At 36.7% G+C, this 15158-nt stretch overlaps 6 protein-coding genes across 8 annotated transcripts in view; 4 read left to right on the forward strand and 2 right to left on the reverse strand.

Annotated features, from left to right (window-relative positions):
* Positions 1 to 2975, forward strand: part of LOC108569359 — a 5480-nt gene extending 2505 nt beyond the window's left edge. The window contains exons 2-4 of the mRNA XM_017930877.1: positions 1963 to 2272; positions 2327 to 2494; positions 2550 to 2975. Coding sequence (XP_017786366.1) covers positions 1963 to 2272; positions 2327 to 2494; positions 2550 to 2853 — 782 coding nt within the window. The 3' untranslated portion in view covers positions 2854 to 2975. The remainder of the gene's footprint in view (positions 1 to 1962; positions 2273 to 2326; positions 2495 to 2549) is intronic.
* Positions 2976 to 3616: 641 nt separating this feature from the next.
* LOC108569365 (ubiquitin carboxyl-terminal hydrolase 10-B) lies at positions 3617 to 6814 on the reverse strand. The gene is made up of 8 exons (XM_017930885.1): positions 6610 to 6814; positions 6379 to 6502; positions 5721 to 6305; positions 5453 to 5654; positions 5154 to 5400; positions 5015 to 5095; positions 4560 to 4953; positions 3617 to 4496 (listed from the first exon to the last, which is right to left on the reverse strand). Exons 1-8 carry the CDS (start codon positions 6625 to 6627, stop codon positions 4240 to 4242), a joined length of 1908 nt encoding a protein of 635 aa, XP_017786374.1. The 5' UTR covers positions 6628 to 6814; the 3' UTR covers positions 3617 to 4239.
* Positions 6815 to 7442: 628 nt separating this feature from the next.
* Positions 7443 to 8294, forward strand: LOC108569361. The gene is made up of 2 exons (XM_017930879.1): positions 7443 to 7708; positions 7766 to 8294. The coding sequence occupies exons 1-2, from the start codon at positions 7470 to 7472 to the stop codon at positions 8235 to 8237; spliced, it is 711 nt and encodes a 236-aa protein (XP_017786368.1). The 5' UTR covers positions 7443 to 7469; the 3' UTR covers positions 8238 to 8294.
* A 95-nt stretch (positions 8295 to 8389) lies between these two features.
* Positions 8390 to 8944, reverse strand: LOC108569364. The gene is made up of 2 exons (XM_017930883.1): positions 8730 to 8944; positions 8390 to 8658 (listed from the first exon to the last, which is right to left on the reverse strand). The coding sequence occupies exons 1-2, from the start codon at positions 8827 to 8829 to the stop codon at positions 8534 to 8536; spliced, it is 225 nt and encodes a 74-aa protein (XP_017786372.1). The 5' UTR covers positions 8830 to 8944; the 3' UTR covers positions 8390 to 8533.
* Positions 8935 to 9764, forward strand: LOC108569363. 3 transcript variants are annotated; one of them, XM_017930880.1, is made up of 4 exons: positions 8935 to 9080; positions 9140 to 9261; positions 9314 to 9629; positions 9683 to 9764. In XM_017930880.1, exons 1-3 carry the CDS (start codon positions 9018 to 9020, stop codon positions 9627 to 9629), a joined length of 501 nt encoding a protein of 166 aa, XP_017786369.1. In that variant the 5' UTR covers positions 8935 to 9017; the 3' UTR covers positions 9683 to 9764. The 3 variants fall into 3 exon arrangements, with proteins under 3 accessions (XP_017786369.1, XP_017786370.1, XP_017786371.1); XM_017930881.1 differs by having other exon boundaries at positions 9314 to 9624; positions 9683 to 9758; XM_017930882.1 differs by having other exon boundaries at positions 9688 to 9737.
* LOC108569357 (brefeldin A-inhibited guanine nucleotide-exchange protein 1) lies at positions 9702 to 15078 on the forward strand (the record flags this gene model as incomplete). Its single annotated transcript, XM_017930876.1, has 5 exons — positions 9702 to 10079; positions 10139 to 10441; positions 10534 to 10942; positions 10997 to 14677; positions 14732 to 15078. Coding segments are annotated over exons 1-5 (4864 nt in total), but the record flags the coding sequence as incomplete, so codon positions are not given.
* Between the last annotated feature and the right edge of the window lie 80 nt (positions 15079 to 15158).

Below are 15158 nucleotides of genomic sequence, written 5' to 3' on the forward strand. Positions count from 1 at the left end.
TTGAAAGCGTTTAATGTAATTAGAAAATGAGTAATTTCGAAATGAATTTCATCAATTTATTGCTTAATTTTAAATATATTCGAAAATATATTTCATTTCTTCGTGGTTTAATTGAAATATTTTTTAACCCAAATATAAGTTTCATTGCATTTTCATCATTGTTATTGTAATATTACAATACTAATACTAAAACTGTTGTTAAAAAGTATTAATAAATGGTTTTTTCTGCATTTGAAAGCGTTTAATGTAATTAGAAAATGAGTAATTTCGAAATTAATTTCATCAATTTATTGCTTAATTTTAAATATATTCGAAAATATATTTCATTTCTTCCTGGTTTAAGTTTGAAATATTTTTAAACCCAAATATAAGTTTCATTGCATTTTCTATCATTGTTATTGTAATATTACAATACTAATACCAAAACAGTTATTAAAAAGTATTAATAAATGTGTCTTTCTGCATTTGAAAGCGTTTAATGTAATTAGAAAATGAGTAATTTCGAAATGAATTTCATCAGTTAATTGCTTAATTTGAAAATATATTTCATTTCTTCGTGGTTTAACTTTGAAATATTTTTTAACCCAAATATAAGTTTCATTTCATTTTCTATCATTGTTATTGTAATATTACAATACTAATACTAAAACTGCTGTTAAAAAGTATTAATAAATGTGTCTTTCTGCATTTGAAAGCATTTAATGTAATTAGAAAATGAGTAATTTCGAAATGAATTTCATCAATTAATTGCTTAATTTTAAATACATTCGAAAATATATTTCATTTCTTCGTGGTTCAACTTTGAAATATTTTTTAACCCAAATATAAGTTTCATTGCATTTTTTATCATTGTTATTGTAATATTACAATACTAATACTAAAACTGTTGTTAAAAAGTATAAATGTGTTTTTCTGCATTTGAAAGCGTTTAATGTAATTAGAAAATGAGTAATTTCGAAATGAATTTCATCAATTAATTTCTTAATTTTAAATATATTCGAAAATATATTTCATTTCTTCGTGGTTTAACTTTGAAATATTTTTAACCCAAATATAAGTTTTATTGCGTTTTCTATCATTGTTATTGTAATATTACAATACTATTACCAAAACAGTTATTAAAAAGTATTAATAAATGTGTCTTTCTGCATTTGAAAGCATTTAATGCAATTAGAAAATGAGTAATTTCAATGAAATGCATTTTAATTGCTTAATTTCAAACAAATTTGGAATCTAAATAGAAATCAAGTACAAATTTCATTTGATTATTATTATTGCATAATTATTAATAATTGTGTGTCCGATTAACGTAATTAGAAAAAGAAAATGATTAACAATCGACAATGGAAAGAAACGAATGGAATGTTTCAGTAATTGCGACGATGTAATGAACGGAACAACATCACGTGTAGCCTCAATTTGCATCGGGTGAATGAAAAATTTTCGGTTTTTTGAATACGCAGATTTCACGGTCTGATCTCGAAAGAAAGTGTGCGTCCAAAACGAAATTGGATCGCCAAAATTTTGCATTACTCCCACAGTTTCACCGTAAACCAATTTTTGCTATTATTTTCTACTACTAATTACGTTTCGCAAAAACTTTGTTTTTGCATACAAAGATTTGTTTTTCCGAAAGAAACTGGATGTGGCAAGAGACCATGACCAAAATGCATGCATGCTAATCTCGACGAACATCGACCATTATTGTTTCGTTTCCAACAATCGAGTAATTGTTTTTCGAATTCGTATTTTTTCTTGTTGTTGTTGTTGTTATCTTAATTAGTCGACTTTCATTGGGGCTCGAGAAATAGGTTATTAAATTAATATTTATTTGGAAAATCTCTCTTCGATGAGAGAAATGCTTCGTGGAGGAAAAACTGGAGTAATGGTTTTATAATCGACTTTTGATTTGATTATATTGCAATTTCTTTTCTCTCATATATGTATGTTTTGTTTCTGCAGATTTACCGACGCGGCAGAACGACAAATTCGTGAATCCGTCGTACCCGTACGTCCGCGGAAGCGGGAACAACATCGGGCCTGGTTACACGGAGGACAGGATCACGGATTTCGGAAGACGATGCTCGGAACGGCTCGAGGATGCTCTGGATAATATGCGGAGAAGGCAGGCGGCTAAGACGCAGAAGACTCTTCATCTGAACGGATACACGCTGCATCAGCAACTCAGATCCGTCCCTTACGACATGTACGTCACCGATATGAGGGTGAGATTGCCGTCATCCAACAGTTGGGTACGAGTGGATAATTGCAGGTAAATCCTCGTTTTCAAACGGCTATAGTTGAGCTATAATTAATCAACTTTAAGATACAATCCGCGCAACAACAGCTTGGAAACACGGCTTTTATTCAACGATCTCACCATCAGTGGAAAAGTAGCTCTGTTCAACGAAGGCGAACTCCAAAGAGAACCAGTCCATCCCAATCCAGACGATTCCTGCAACATGATCTTAAGATTAAGACGCGCCGGAATTGGGTATTACCTTCAATTACCTCAACAGTCAGAAGATTACGATTTTTACAATTTTCAGATTCCACACTGAACCAATTCGGAGGGACAGAGGTCAATTCAACGTTCGCACGGATTCGCACTTCCTGGAACCTGGTTTCATCAGCGTCTATGCTTACGGTTGCGATAGAAGATTGCATTTCCGGGAACACAGACGCAACTTTAGAGAAGAAGACGAAGAGGAGGAGGACTTATCCAGGGAAATGGAGGACATCTTTTTGAAAGGGATTCGCTCGCTTCTGACCACATACATGCAGAAAGAACTTCAACCTGCCATCAAAGAGACGCTCATGACCAACATGGGATACACCTTATCCTATGGTTGATCTTCAAATACACAAATTTACGTTGTCCGCACAGAAGAATATAATACCTCAGCGTTCCAATTATAATTACATAATTTGTTTCGAATTATTCTGTATATATGTATGTATTAATGAGGTATGAAGGAGCGAAAGATTCGTACTACTATCATTGTTATTATATTAAATTGTACGATATATTAAACTTAATTATTATAATTGTTAATTAAACGAAATTTAAATTTTAATACTTTGCCTTTTTATTACCAATCGTTACGCAAGTCTCTTGAGTATTCAATGTGTCAAGTTGAATAATAACATTGGAAATCAATAATTCCGTATATGACACTTCATTCTAGTATGGAATACAGTTTTAATTAGTTGTAATTTCCTGATATTGGTAAGTACATCTGCCAATAATCATTTGCAGGATTTGAGTTGCCGTTAGTATTGTACCATCTGCAAGTCTAGTTGACTTAATTATTAGATAATTTGCTATTATACAATCTTAAATAAAGCGACAAAATGTGTTTTTTTTTTACATTTTTATTCAATAACTTTACATTAAAAGTTGAACAAACAAGACTGCCGATCTAAACGTCTCATTACAAAAAATACCGTACGATTTAATAAATATCCTAGATATACAATTATATATATCATATTACAAAATTTACACGTTGAACAGTAAAATTCTTCACAAATCGCTTTAAGTGTATAATAATAATAATAATAATAATAGTAGTAGTAATAATAATAATAATAAAAAAAATTATAAGATCCCATCGAACTTCTTTTTTTTTGTTTGTTAAATAACAAGATTGCTTGCATGAGCCGCCTTCCACGTCCAATTTATATTTATTAAAATATAGATATTTCATTATATAATATTTCAATCAGTCTATTTGCTTACATAATTCATCCGAGTAAAAAAAAAAACAACAACAAAAAGCGACGGATCACACACGAGAAACAATAATCATTTGCCCGAAGGATAAACGAAAATCGGAAACGTCACAATCATAGTGAACACAACAACGACAAAAGGAAATGTTTCTTTTTTTTTTCTATAAAAATGTACCGCAAGGGAATCTTTTGTTGTGCATTTCGCACGGTGTTAAATGTTGTTAAATCATAATTACGTTACATCTTATACAACTGAAAGTATTTATATCTAGTTAAACGTTTCTCTCTGTCCGATGTGTCTATGTGTATGATTGAATCAATTGAATGTTAATATGTATACAGAAATCAATTAATGACTATTTCTGTAATGCTAAAATTAATCATGTTTCGCCAAATCCACGAATAGAATGAATAAAAACGTATGTTACAGGACTCGGGGGGGATGGGAGTTTTTTTTTTTCATAAAGGGGGATTGCAGGGATTAAGAGTTTAAGAAGAAATGGATTATTTGCTTCGGACCGTGTCTGCTCTTCTGTAGAACAGCAGATAGGGTACACGGGTGCCGTGAGGCTTAAGCACTTGCTCCTCTTGGACGGCGTTCACAGAGACATCGTCGTATCTTATCCATCTGGCGTATCCAACGTGGTAAGCGTCGGTGATGAAGTGTCCCTTCGTCGCTTCCTTTCCGTCGTGATAGACGACGGCAAATAATTTATATTGTTTCTCCTTTGGTTGATAATTCGTTTTCGAAGAGAGCAATTCTAATATTAAAAACAAAAAAGAATTAATATTCAAATAGTCTGTATCAGAAATATTATACTTACTAGAATCTATTTTTAGATCAACTGGAAACTCTAGTGCTTTGATGATTTTCGTGCATCCTTCAGGTTTGAAATCGAAACATTTTAAATGCAAGACCAGAACAACAGGCAACTCCTCGATGGTCACCTGTTGCCAAGCCTCGACCTCTTCGTTCGTCTTCGACGAGGTCACGCCTTCCAGCTGGTTTTTCGTCACGAGTGCTTCCAAAGCCTCGCAAACCGTGTTCACTTTCTCGATGTTCAATTGAAGGGTGAAGAAAGGTTGGATGTTATCCGTGATTTGATCGCCGGCTCTGTGCAGCCTCGAACGAATGTGACCACCGAATATATCGCTGATTGGTGTACGGGTCACTTCGGTGCGACGAGTCACGCAACCTTTGTTCTTCTTTCCGATAAGCTATTAAAAACAAACAATAAGTAAAAGCAGAATTGAAAATGATGTGCTTCAAATCACTCACTTGCCAATCCTCCTCATCGATTTCCTCGTGTCTTTCTATAACCGTGTTTGTTGGCATATCGTCTTCCACTAATTTCATTAACTGAAACAATTCCGAAAGTTATCAAACATTGAAAATATGATTATATCACCAAATTTACCTCCAACATCTCATCGTTTAATCCATTCAAGAGACAACCCAAGAATTCCTCAGCATCCTCTTGCCTTCCCTCCACAACAAAGGAATCGCTGCGCATACCATTCAACATCTTGTATATCCAATACGGTTCAAACGGTCTATCGCAATTAACCGGCGTGCTCTGCTCTTTCTTCTGCACCTTATTATCCACTCGTCTTGTAACCCTTTGGTTGGGCCTCAAATGTCTAAACTCGCGTACAAATCTGACCCTAAACCAAAAAAGATTAATCCAAATTCTTAAAAACATAAATCTCCACTTACATGTTATCAATAACTTGGGAATGTTTCCTAGTTTCCGTCGTGCTGATATTCATCGTTAACGCGCTCAAAAGATTATAAACTGGCGGGCAAGCGAGCATCGCTTGCAAAATGGAATTGATGTAACAGTAATTACTGTGATTGATCAACCCCCTCGGCTGTACGCTCGTTATGTTATGGTCTAATTTACGACTCGCCAAGATTTCTAGGAAAAAAAAAACAATTAAATAAATAAATTTTGCAATCAATTAATTAATGGAATTAAACTCACCAGCCATACGATAATAGTTGGGATCGTCGAATTGCGTAGATTTCATGTGGAAAATGTTCTTTGCATTGTTATTGTTCTGGTTGGGTTGGGGGAAAGGTGGAATATCACTTGGCTTGTTTGCATTTGCCAAACAGTTGTTGCTTGCAGCCTGCAAGGCGTTTCGATTAAACAGACTGGCCCATGACTTTGAACCATCTGATTTATCGGCTTGTGTTTCTGTAGCATTTCCGTTAGTTATATTTACATTATTTACATGATTTTCCACTTCACATTTGTGTTCATCTTTCTCAACCACTGGTCCGGGCTGCTGTGCAGGATATGTAACTGGATATTGTTTATTTACTATAATAGGTGCTGGAATTACGGGCACCACAACTGGGGCGTTCACAGCTACAGTTGGTGGTGTGTATTGTTGTTGTTGTTGTATGGTCGGTACAAAAGTAGTTGGGTAGATGGTTAAAGGTGGCTGATAATTGGGTGGTGGATATATGACAGGATTGATGTGATTGGGCAATGCTGCTGCATTGTGTGGGGTAAAAGAATTATGGCAGTTTGCCTGAAAGCCTGTTGCATGGACATTGGAAACTGAAAATATGAATACAATATATATATTATTAAACTTGTCCATAAAAAAAATAATTATGCATGTACAACTCACCTCTTTCTTTCACTGCCTTGTTCCATGGTCCTTTCACAGTATTATCTACTGTCTTCAAAGAACTAAGTATCCACTGCTTCTCAACCTCATCCACTCCACTCAAATCCAGAAACTGGATGTTTAACTAAGAAACAAACAAAACAATATCATTAAGTTGTTCTGGCACAGTCACTTCCAGCAAATCATTCAGCACTGAACAACTGCTTGCTAATTAAAATCAAGTATACTTACAATATCATAGTAAGCCATGATCACTTTTTGATGCACTTATCTTGTATCCATTTCTTCACTATTTACTCATTTTCAAAATGTGTTAGGGGTTAGGTTTTCACGTTTTCATCAAAGATGAAGTCGCTGTCGGCTTCCTGTCTTTCCCTTATGGCATTTGTCGAATATATAACAGATTTGGAAGATTCCATGGAATAGTATTTTCAGGTTCACCAACACTTACAATGTTACTAGTCCATACCAACCTTACCAATATTCAAATTCACAATATTTTGTCTTATTTATACATAGAGATGGAGCTGTAGTTCTTACAAAAGAAAAAGAAGTACATATTTGAAATATGTGCTTATTAATTACACTATACAAGATTTTGTTAACTAAATTAGAATTACATAACATATTAAACATGGGATTCCCATATTAATTAACATTAAAAAATGCTATAACATTTCTAATTTAATTGTAACAAATGTATATGTTTTAGTCCATTTTTTAAATTTTGTTAATACATTTATATTAAAGATGCTAAAACAATGTCAGAAAAATAATTGTAAAACTCTCATTTGTAATTTTTTAATATCCTTAAGAAGCCTATGAGTTGTAAAGACAATTTGTATAAGCAACAAAAAATACCTGAACAGGTGCAGAATCCTTTCTGATAATTGTAAAGTTTGCTAATAAAATATACTTTTGGGAAAACATATTTCTCTATTTCTTAAGAAAATTTCAAATAAGTTAAGTTTTTATTTTTAAAGTCTGTTTTTACAAAAAGTTACATTACAAAAACTGCAAAGATTTACCAAAAGTATTGTTGATAAAATTGTGAATATTGTTAGTTTTAAAGATTTATCGAATCTAAAACTATGTACGAAATGGAGAAAAGCGATAATTTTAAAATATTAACAGATTTAACACATTTTTTCTTGGACCATAGATCAGCATGCTACACATTTGTAAACACTAAAACTGTGAAAAATATACTTGACCTGAAATTGCACATATCGAAAATGTTGAATATATCCAATTTTTATTTACAATTTAAAGAACATTATTTACCAGAGACTGAAGATATACAATTACTAAAAGAAGGTGACGTTATTCGGTAAGAGTAAATAATTATATTATAGTTCTAATAATAATTAACTTTATTAATTTTCAGCGTGATTAAAATGGAAGATCAGCAAAGATCATCAAACCAAAATGAGTTCAATCCAACAGCAAACAGCACTTTATTGCATGCGAAAGAGCAGTTTAATGGAAGCCAAGATTTCCAAGAGAAAATATCATATTTTGAAAGAAAAACTCATACAGATGTCCATAGCGATGATCTTACAGATGACAAAACGTTTAAAAGCAAATTGAACAAGGTCTTGGATAAGCAAATAACGAAATGTAAAGAACAAATTAAAATGTCTACAAGCTACAACACTCCTATTAATAGGTTTAAATTGCAATGTGTTAAACCCAGAAACTTTAAGAGCTCTTACTCTACTATTTTTAAAAATGATGGACCTCAATACAGTTCTTCACTTCGACTCTATGATGTTACCATTGAAAAACCAAGTAGTAGCCTTCCGAAAAGAATGTGTACTTCTCTAACCATATCCAAGTTAGAAAACAAAGAACTATAAATTCATTTAGTGCTTTAATGTTTATTGAAATATAATGCTAGTATTATATTGTTATTGTAAAATGTAATTATTTATTTATATTAATTTGTTAGTTTATAATATATAGAGGACTCAATAATTGTTATATGTTGATGATAATAAAAGAAATTTGGTTACATTTGTAAAGTGTTTATTAAATTGCAATACATATTTAAATAATGTGCATAAGAATACTGTACAACTCTAAAAGTCAATCATTTACTATATAATTTATTGATAGCAAAATTCTAAATTTTCCTTCATCCAATATAATGGGACTATGTATTGTATTCGTTTGACATCAATATCGTGTTATCAGGGTTTGTGTATGATGATACATATCCCAGAACAATGCGGCTGTTGAATAATGTGAGCAGTGAGAATACGGCAAAGGCTACAACATCTGTAAAACATTAAGGATATAACAACTTACAACAACTTTTGGATTAACTTAAATTATTTGTTAAAGGATACATATCATTGATTCTTCCCACTTTTCGACCATGTAAAGTTCAGTGACTAGGGTGTATCTGAAATACCAGTAGGCAATGAACTTCCTGAGGGAATCAAACATGTTGGCGTTTCGGTTACACCCAAAATTAATCAAACAGTTATAGTCAACCAAACGCTTGCATCAATTCAATCAATTAACCAATAAGCAGAATCGGATTTGACAACTTGGACAGAAACGTCATCTGTCAAAGAAGCTGCAATCAACAGGTAGATTCAAATTAATTAAATATTTCAAAGCGTTTATTCTAAATGTTTGATAAAGTTAGAAGTATATTTGCGCATGGCGTGAACATTAAACATTCCTTATTAAAAGTATTGATATATCGAATCGTTTCTTATAGAATCGATGGTAAAAATTACTTGTGTTTTAGGTTGCAATCAGTTGTGCTGAGAATGGTTATGCTGTGTGGTTCATAACTCCACAAGAGATAAATTCGTTACCTGATAATCTTCCAATACCTGATACTGAAGTATCAAAGCTTCTAACGTTTCTGTGAGTACATTTGAATTAAATAATTGTAAACTTATATTTTTGGTAATTTTAGGTATTTAAAGGATTATTCAGATTTCTTAAGTATCTTGCATGGTATTCATGGTTGGAACAAGATCCCGAATATAATAATAGTTAATTCATTAAATGTTTATGTGAGAGAAGACAACAATGATTTTGTTTCAGCAGCTCACATTATATCAAATGTAATTTCTGCTGGGATGGTTTGTGCTAAGAAACACAAAGATAACAAAGCTATGGTCCTAATGGGATGCTCAAATATAGATTTCTATAAGAAATTCATCGATTTGCATTGCTCCGAAGTTTTCAACGCGGATTCTAATGATTTGGGTTTAATTGTAAATGGTTAGGTAACCAAATATACTTATAATTTAAATTCCGTTGCTAATTTCAAGTCTTATAGGATAGGATATTGTCAAGTTGGAAATGTCAATTTGACGTAAATTGTAAAACATCCTGTGGTTTTGTTGGAACGTTAATTACGCCTGTAAATTCAAAAATATGCTCTTCCTGGTGTTTGTGTAATCTGCAAGAGTGAAGACCCGCACCTCCGATGACATCGCTCCTGGAAAACGCAAAGGTTTCGCGATTATCAACAATTTATTTACACGTCATTTAAAGATGGTCCCTTCTGAACATATGAAGGGTCTATAATACTACAACTACGTTCCTAACAATGAGCACTAACTCCAAAACAAAAGAGATGTTTATATTGAGGGCTCTTGAGAAAATCCTTAATGACAGGGATATCAAACGTTCCAACCACTCATCCCTGAGGAAAGCCTGTGAGACTGCATTAGGTAATTAATTGCTTTAGCATAATTTTGTAATCGTTGCTCAACACATGCTTTTCTTGTAGATGAACTAAAGAAGGAATTGAACGAAGGGCAGAATGAGGAGAAGATATCAGATGCACTCCCTGCACCAAAAAGTGGGGATGCTAATGTCCTCACAACTGAAAAATATTTCCTGCCCTTTGAGTTAGCCTGTCAGAGCAGATCCACAAGAATTGTAGTCACAGCATTGGATTGCCTGCAAAAGCTGATAGCATATGGCCATTTGACTGCAAATGTCCCAGATTCTACAACCCCAGGAAAACTGTTGATTGATAGAATAGTTGAAACAATCTGTGCATGTTTCTCTGGTCCACAAACAGACGAGGGTAAGGATTGCATAATTATTAGAAAGTTAATGATAATTAGATTTCTAATTATGTAATAGTAGAACAAACATTGCATTGCTTGTAAATTCCAGGTATTCAGTTGCAAATCATCAAAGCCTTACTGACAGTTGTCACTAGTCAACATGTGGAAGTGCATGAGGGAACTGTGCTTTTGGCGGTACGCACGTGCTACAACATATTCCTGGCCAGTAAAAACCTGATAAACCAAACAACAGCGAGGGCGACCTTGACTCAAATGCTTAACGTAATATTTATGAGAATGGAAAATCAAGTTATCGAAGCCGAAGTGCAGATGGAAAATCGCCTCAACAAGTCGTTGAATGAGAGCGCCAAGTTTGAGGAAGTCGTCGAGGAAATGAGCAACGTCGAATTGGCCAAAGAGATAGTAGATGAGGTTGTGAAAAATGCTATTGCATTTGTGGAAGGCGAAAAGAATGGTGCAGTTGAATCAGCTGAGAGTGTTACCTGTTCTGTTCAAAGGTAAATCTTGAAACAGAAAATGTATACATTTACCATAACAATATCTTCTTGCAGGATACCATCTCAAGAGAGCGTTGATACACACAGTGAAAGTGATACAGCCATGACCGCCAAATTTGGACACATTCTTCAGAAGGACGCCTTCCTTGTGTTTCGCGCTCTTTGTAAACTATCCATGAAGCCTTTACCGGAAGGCACACCGGATCCCAAATCGCATGAACTCCGTTCGAAAATACTATCCCTCCATCTGCTGCTGTCCATTCTGCAGAACGCGGGTCCAGTCTTTCGGTCCAACGAGATGTTCATCACCGCAATAAAACAGTACTTATGCGTGGCTTTGTCCAAGAACGGTGTCAGTTCCATCCCGGAAGTCTTTGAGCTGTCGTTGGCCATCTTCTTGGCTTTACTGTCAAATTTCAAGATGCATTTGAAGATGCAGGTTGAGGTATTCTTCAAGGAAATATTTTTAAACATCTTGGAGACGTCGAGTTCATCGTTCGAACACAAATGGATGGTGATACAAGCACTGACGAGGATATGCGGAGACGCCCAAAGCATTGTAGATATCTACGTGAATTACGATTGCGATTTATCCGCTGCGAACCTTTTCGAACGGTTGGTCAATGATCTGTCGAAGATTGCCCAAGGAAGACACGCGCTGGAATTGGGCGCTTCTCCGAATCAAGAAAAGTCCATGAGAATTAGAGGCTTGGAATGTTTGGTTTCGATTTTGAAATGCATGGTAGAATGGAGCAAAGACTTATATGTAAATCCTAATTTACAGTCCACAGTTGGTGAGCAATTGGCGCCAAAAGAAAATGATACCACTTCACTGAAATCGCACGGTGGTTCAACCAGCAGTTTGCATTCCAGCGGGGGATCCAGCTCAGGTAACAAAGAAGTGCTGGATTCTCCGGAACAGTTGGAGGTTTTGAAGCATCAGAAGGAGGTTTGGGAAACTGGTATTGATCTGTTCAACAGGAAACCGAGAAAGGGCGTTTCGTTTCTGCAGGAACAGACTTTGCTTGGTACAGCGCACGTGGAAATTGCAAAGTGGTTGCAGTCCGAGGATCGCTTGGATAAAACTTTTATTGGAGACTTCTTGGGAGAGAATGACGATTTATGCAAGGAAGTGATGTACGCTTACGTTGACTTGATGAATTTTGCTAATATGGATATCGTGGCAGCTCTGCGGCACTTCTTGGACGGCTTCCGGTTACCTGGGGAGGCCCAAAAAATTGACAGGTTGATGGAGAAGTTTGCTAGCAGATATTGCGAATGCAATCCGAACAACGGCCTATTTGCAAGTGCGGATGTGGCGTACGTTCTAGGTTTTTCAATCATAATGTTGACCACCGACTTGCATTCGCCGCAGGTCAAGAACAAAATGACCAAGGAGCAGTACATTAAGTTGAACCGCGGTAATACCGATAGCAAAGATGTGCCGGAGGAGTATTTGTCGCAGATTTACGATGAAATCGCTGGACACGAAATCAAAATGAAGAATACCGTGAATAAGCCTGGCAAGCAGCAGATAAACAGCGAGAAGAGAAGAAAAGTGTTGTTCAATATGGAGATGGAGATGATTTCGTCAGCAGCAAAGAATCTGATGGAATCAGTGTCGCACGTGGAGTCACCATTTACCACAGCCAAACATTTGGAGCACGTACGGCCCATGTTCAAAATGGCATGGACTCCGTTCTTGGCCGCCTTCAGCGTGGGGTTGCAGGACTGCGACGATCCTGAAGTGGCGTCGCTCTGCTTGGATGGTATACGTTGTGCCATAAGGATAGCGTGCATATTCCACATGTCTTTGGAACGAGATGCTTACGTACAAGCACTTGCTAGATTTACTTTGCTCACTGCAAACTCACCCATCATGGATATGAAAGCGAAGAATATCGATACAATCAAAACACTGATTATGGTCGCGCACACGGATGGAAATTACCTTGGAACCAGTTGGTTGGACATCCTGAAGTGTATTTCTCAATTGGAATTGGCTCAATTAATCGGAACCGGAGTGAGACCGATATTCCTCTCAGGTTCCGGCCATAAACCGCCTGATGCTAGTTCCAAAGAGCACATTGGTCAAACTAGTTCGCAGAGCGTTGTCGTTGCCGTCGACAGAATATTCACTGGGTCCACGAGATTGGACGGTGAAGCAATCGTGGATTTCGTGAAGGCGTTATGTCAGGTTTCGCTGGATGAGTTAGCGTACAACGGTCATCCTAGAATGTTCTCTCTGCAAAAACTAGTGGAGATCTCCTATTACAACATGGGAAGGATCCGTTTGCAGTGGTCCAAAATTTGGCAGGTCCTCGGCGAGCACTTCAACACGGTGGGGTGTAATTCCAACGAGGAAATATCGTTTTTCGCCGTGGACAGCCTCAGGCAGCTGTCCATGAAATTCATAGAGAAGGGTGAATTCGCAAACTTCAATTTCCAGAAGGATTTCCTGCGACCCTTCGAGCATATCATGAAGAAGAATGTATCCCCTACCATACGGGATATGGTTGTGAGATGTATCGCCCAGATGGTTAACTCCCAGGCGAACAACATCAGATCTGGATGGAAGAACATCTTTTCCGTATTCCATTTGGCGGCAGGCGATCAAGAGGAGGCCATCGTCGAGTTAGCATTCCAAACGACAGGAAAGATAATAACGGAATTGTACGATAAGCAGTTCCACGCAATGATCGATTCATTCCAAGACGCTGTGAAATGCCTCTCCGAGTTTGCATGCAACGCGAGATTTCCAGATACAAGCATGGAGGCTATCCGACTCGTGAGGACTTGCGCTTTAAGTGTATACGCTTCTCCTCATCTCTTCGCTGAACATGCCGGAATGGAGAACGATATAGCTGTTGCTGAAGACGACAGGGTTTGGGTCCGAGGATGGTTCCCACTTCTGTTCTCTTTATCCTGCGTTGTTAACAGATGCAAATTGGACGTGAGAACGCGCGCTTTAACAGTATTATTCGAGATCGTGAAGACGTACGGCGATACCTTCTCTCCGCATTGGTGGAAGGACTTGTTCAAGGTCCTGTTCCGCATATTCGATAACATGAAATTACCCGAGCAGCACACAGAGAAAGCAGAATGGATGACTACAACATGCAATCACGCACTTTACGCTATTGTCGATGTCTTCACGCAATATTTCGATATGCTGGGACCGTTGCTGCTGGAGGAATTGTACTCGCAGCTGCATTGGTGCGTTCAACAGGAAAATGAGCAGTTGGCTCGATCAGGAACAAACTGCTTGGAAAATCTGGTCAACTCGAATGGGCAAAAGTTCACTGAGAACACCTGGGATAAGACCTGCCAATGCATCCTGGACATCTTCAACTCCACCGTTCCAAGTGCTTTACTCACTTGGAAACCGGACTCTATCCAGACGACAGCTATAATCGAGCAGAACGGTGAGATCGGCTCCAGAGGAATACTGAAAAGGACGAATCTGCACGATTCTCGAGGCGGCGAAAGCAACTTCTTCAACGGACTCATAATCAAAAGCGCAGTCCAATTGGAACTGATTCAAACCATTGACAACATCGTATTTTATCCGGCCACCTCGCGTAAAGAAGACGCAGAAACTCTGGCTTTGGCTGCTGCAGACATGGCTGGTAGCGGAAATCTCACCGAGTGCCAAAGAGAAGAGCAGGGAATGTACAGGGTTCTCAATTCCCCGCACCTAATACAACTCACTGAATGTCTGCTACAATCACATAGGTAAGAGATCAATCATGGAACTAATAATTAAATTAATTATTATTTCATTTTCAGATTTGCAAAGCAATTCAACATGGACCATGAGCAGAGAAACATCTTATGGAAAGGCGGTTACAAAGGATCGGTGAAACCGAATCTTTTGAAGCAGGAGACTCAAAGTTTAGCTTGTTTGCTGCGAATCCTTTTTAAGATGTACTGCGATGAGAGCCGTCGAGATCATTGGTCTGTGATCCAGGTGCGATTGATATCCGTTTGCCAGGAAGCTTTGGAGTACTTCTTGAAGCTACAGAGTGAGGCGCATCGCGAAACTTGGACTTCGCTGCTCCTTTTGGTCCTGACGAGGCTTCTGAAGATGCCAGACGATAGAGTAAATATCCAATTTCTATCTCAAACAATGAAATGTGAAAACACTGCTTTTTCGAACGTTTTAATTTCAATTTTTCAACTTTGAACGCGTGTTACAGCAATATGGAAAAGAGCA

This window comes from Nicrophorus vespilloides, unplaced genomic scaffold, assembly GCF_001412225.1.
Source record: "Nicrophorus vespilloides isolate i.1.1-1 unplaced genomic scaffold, Nicve_v1.0, whole genome shotgun sequence".
NCBI lineage: Eukaryota > Metazoa > Arthropoda > Insecta > Coleoptera > Silphidae > Nicrophorus > Nicrophorus vespilloides.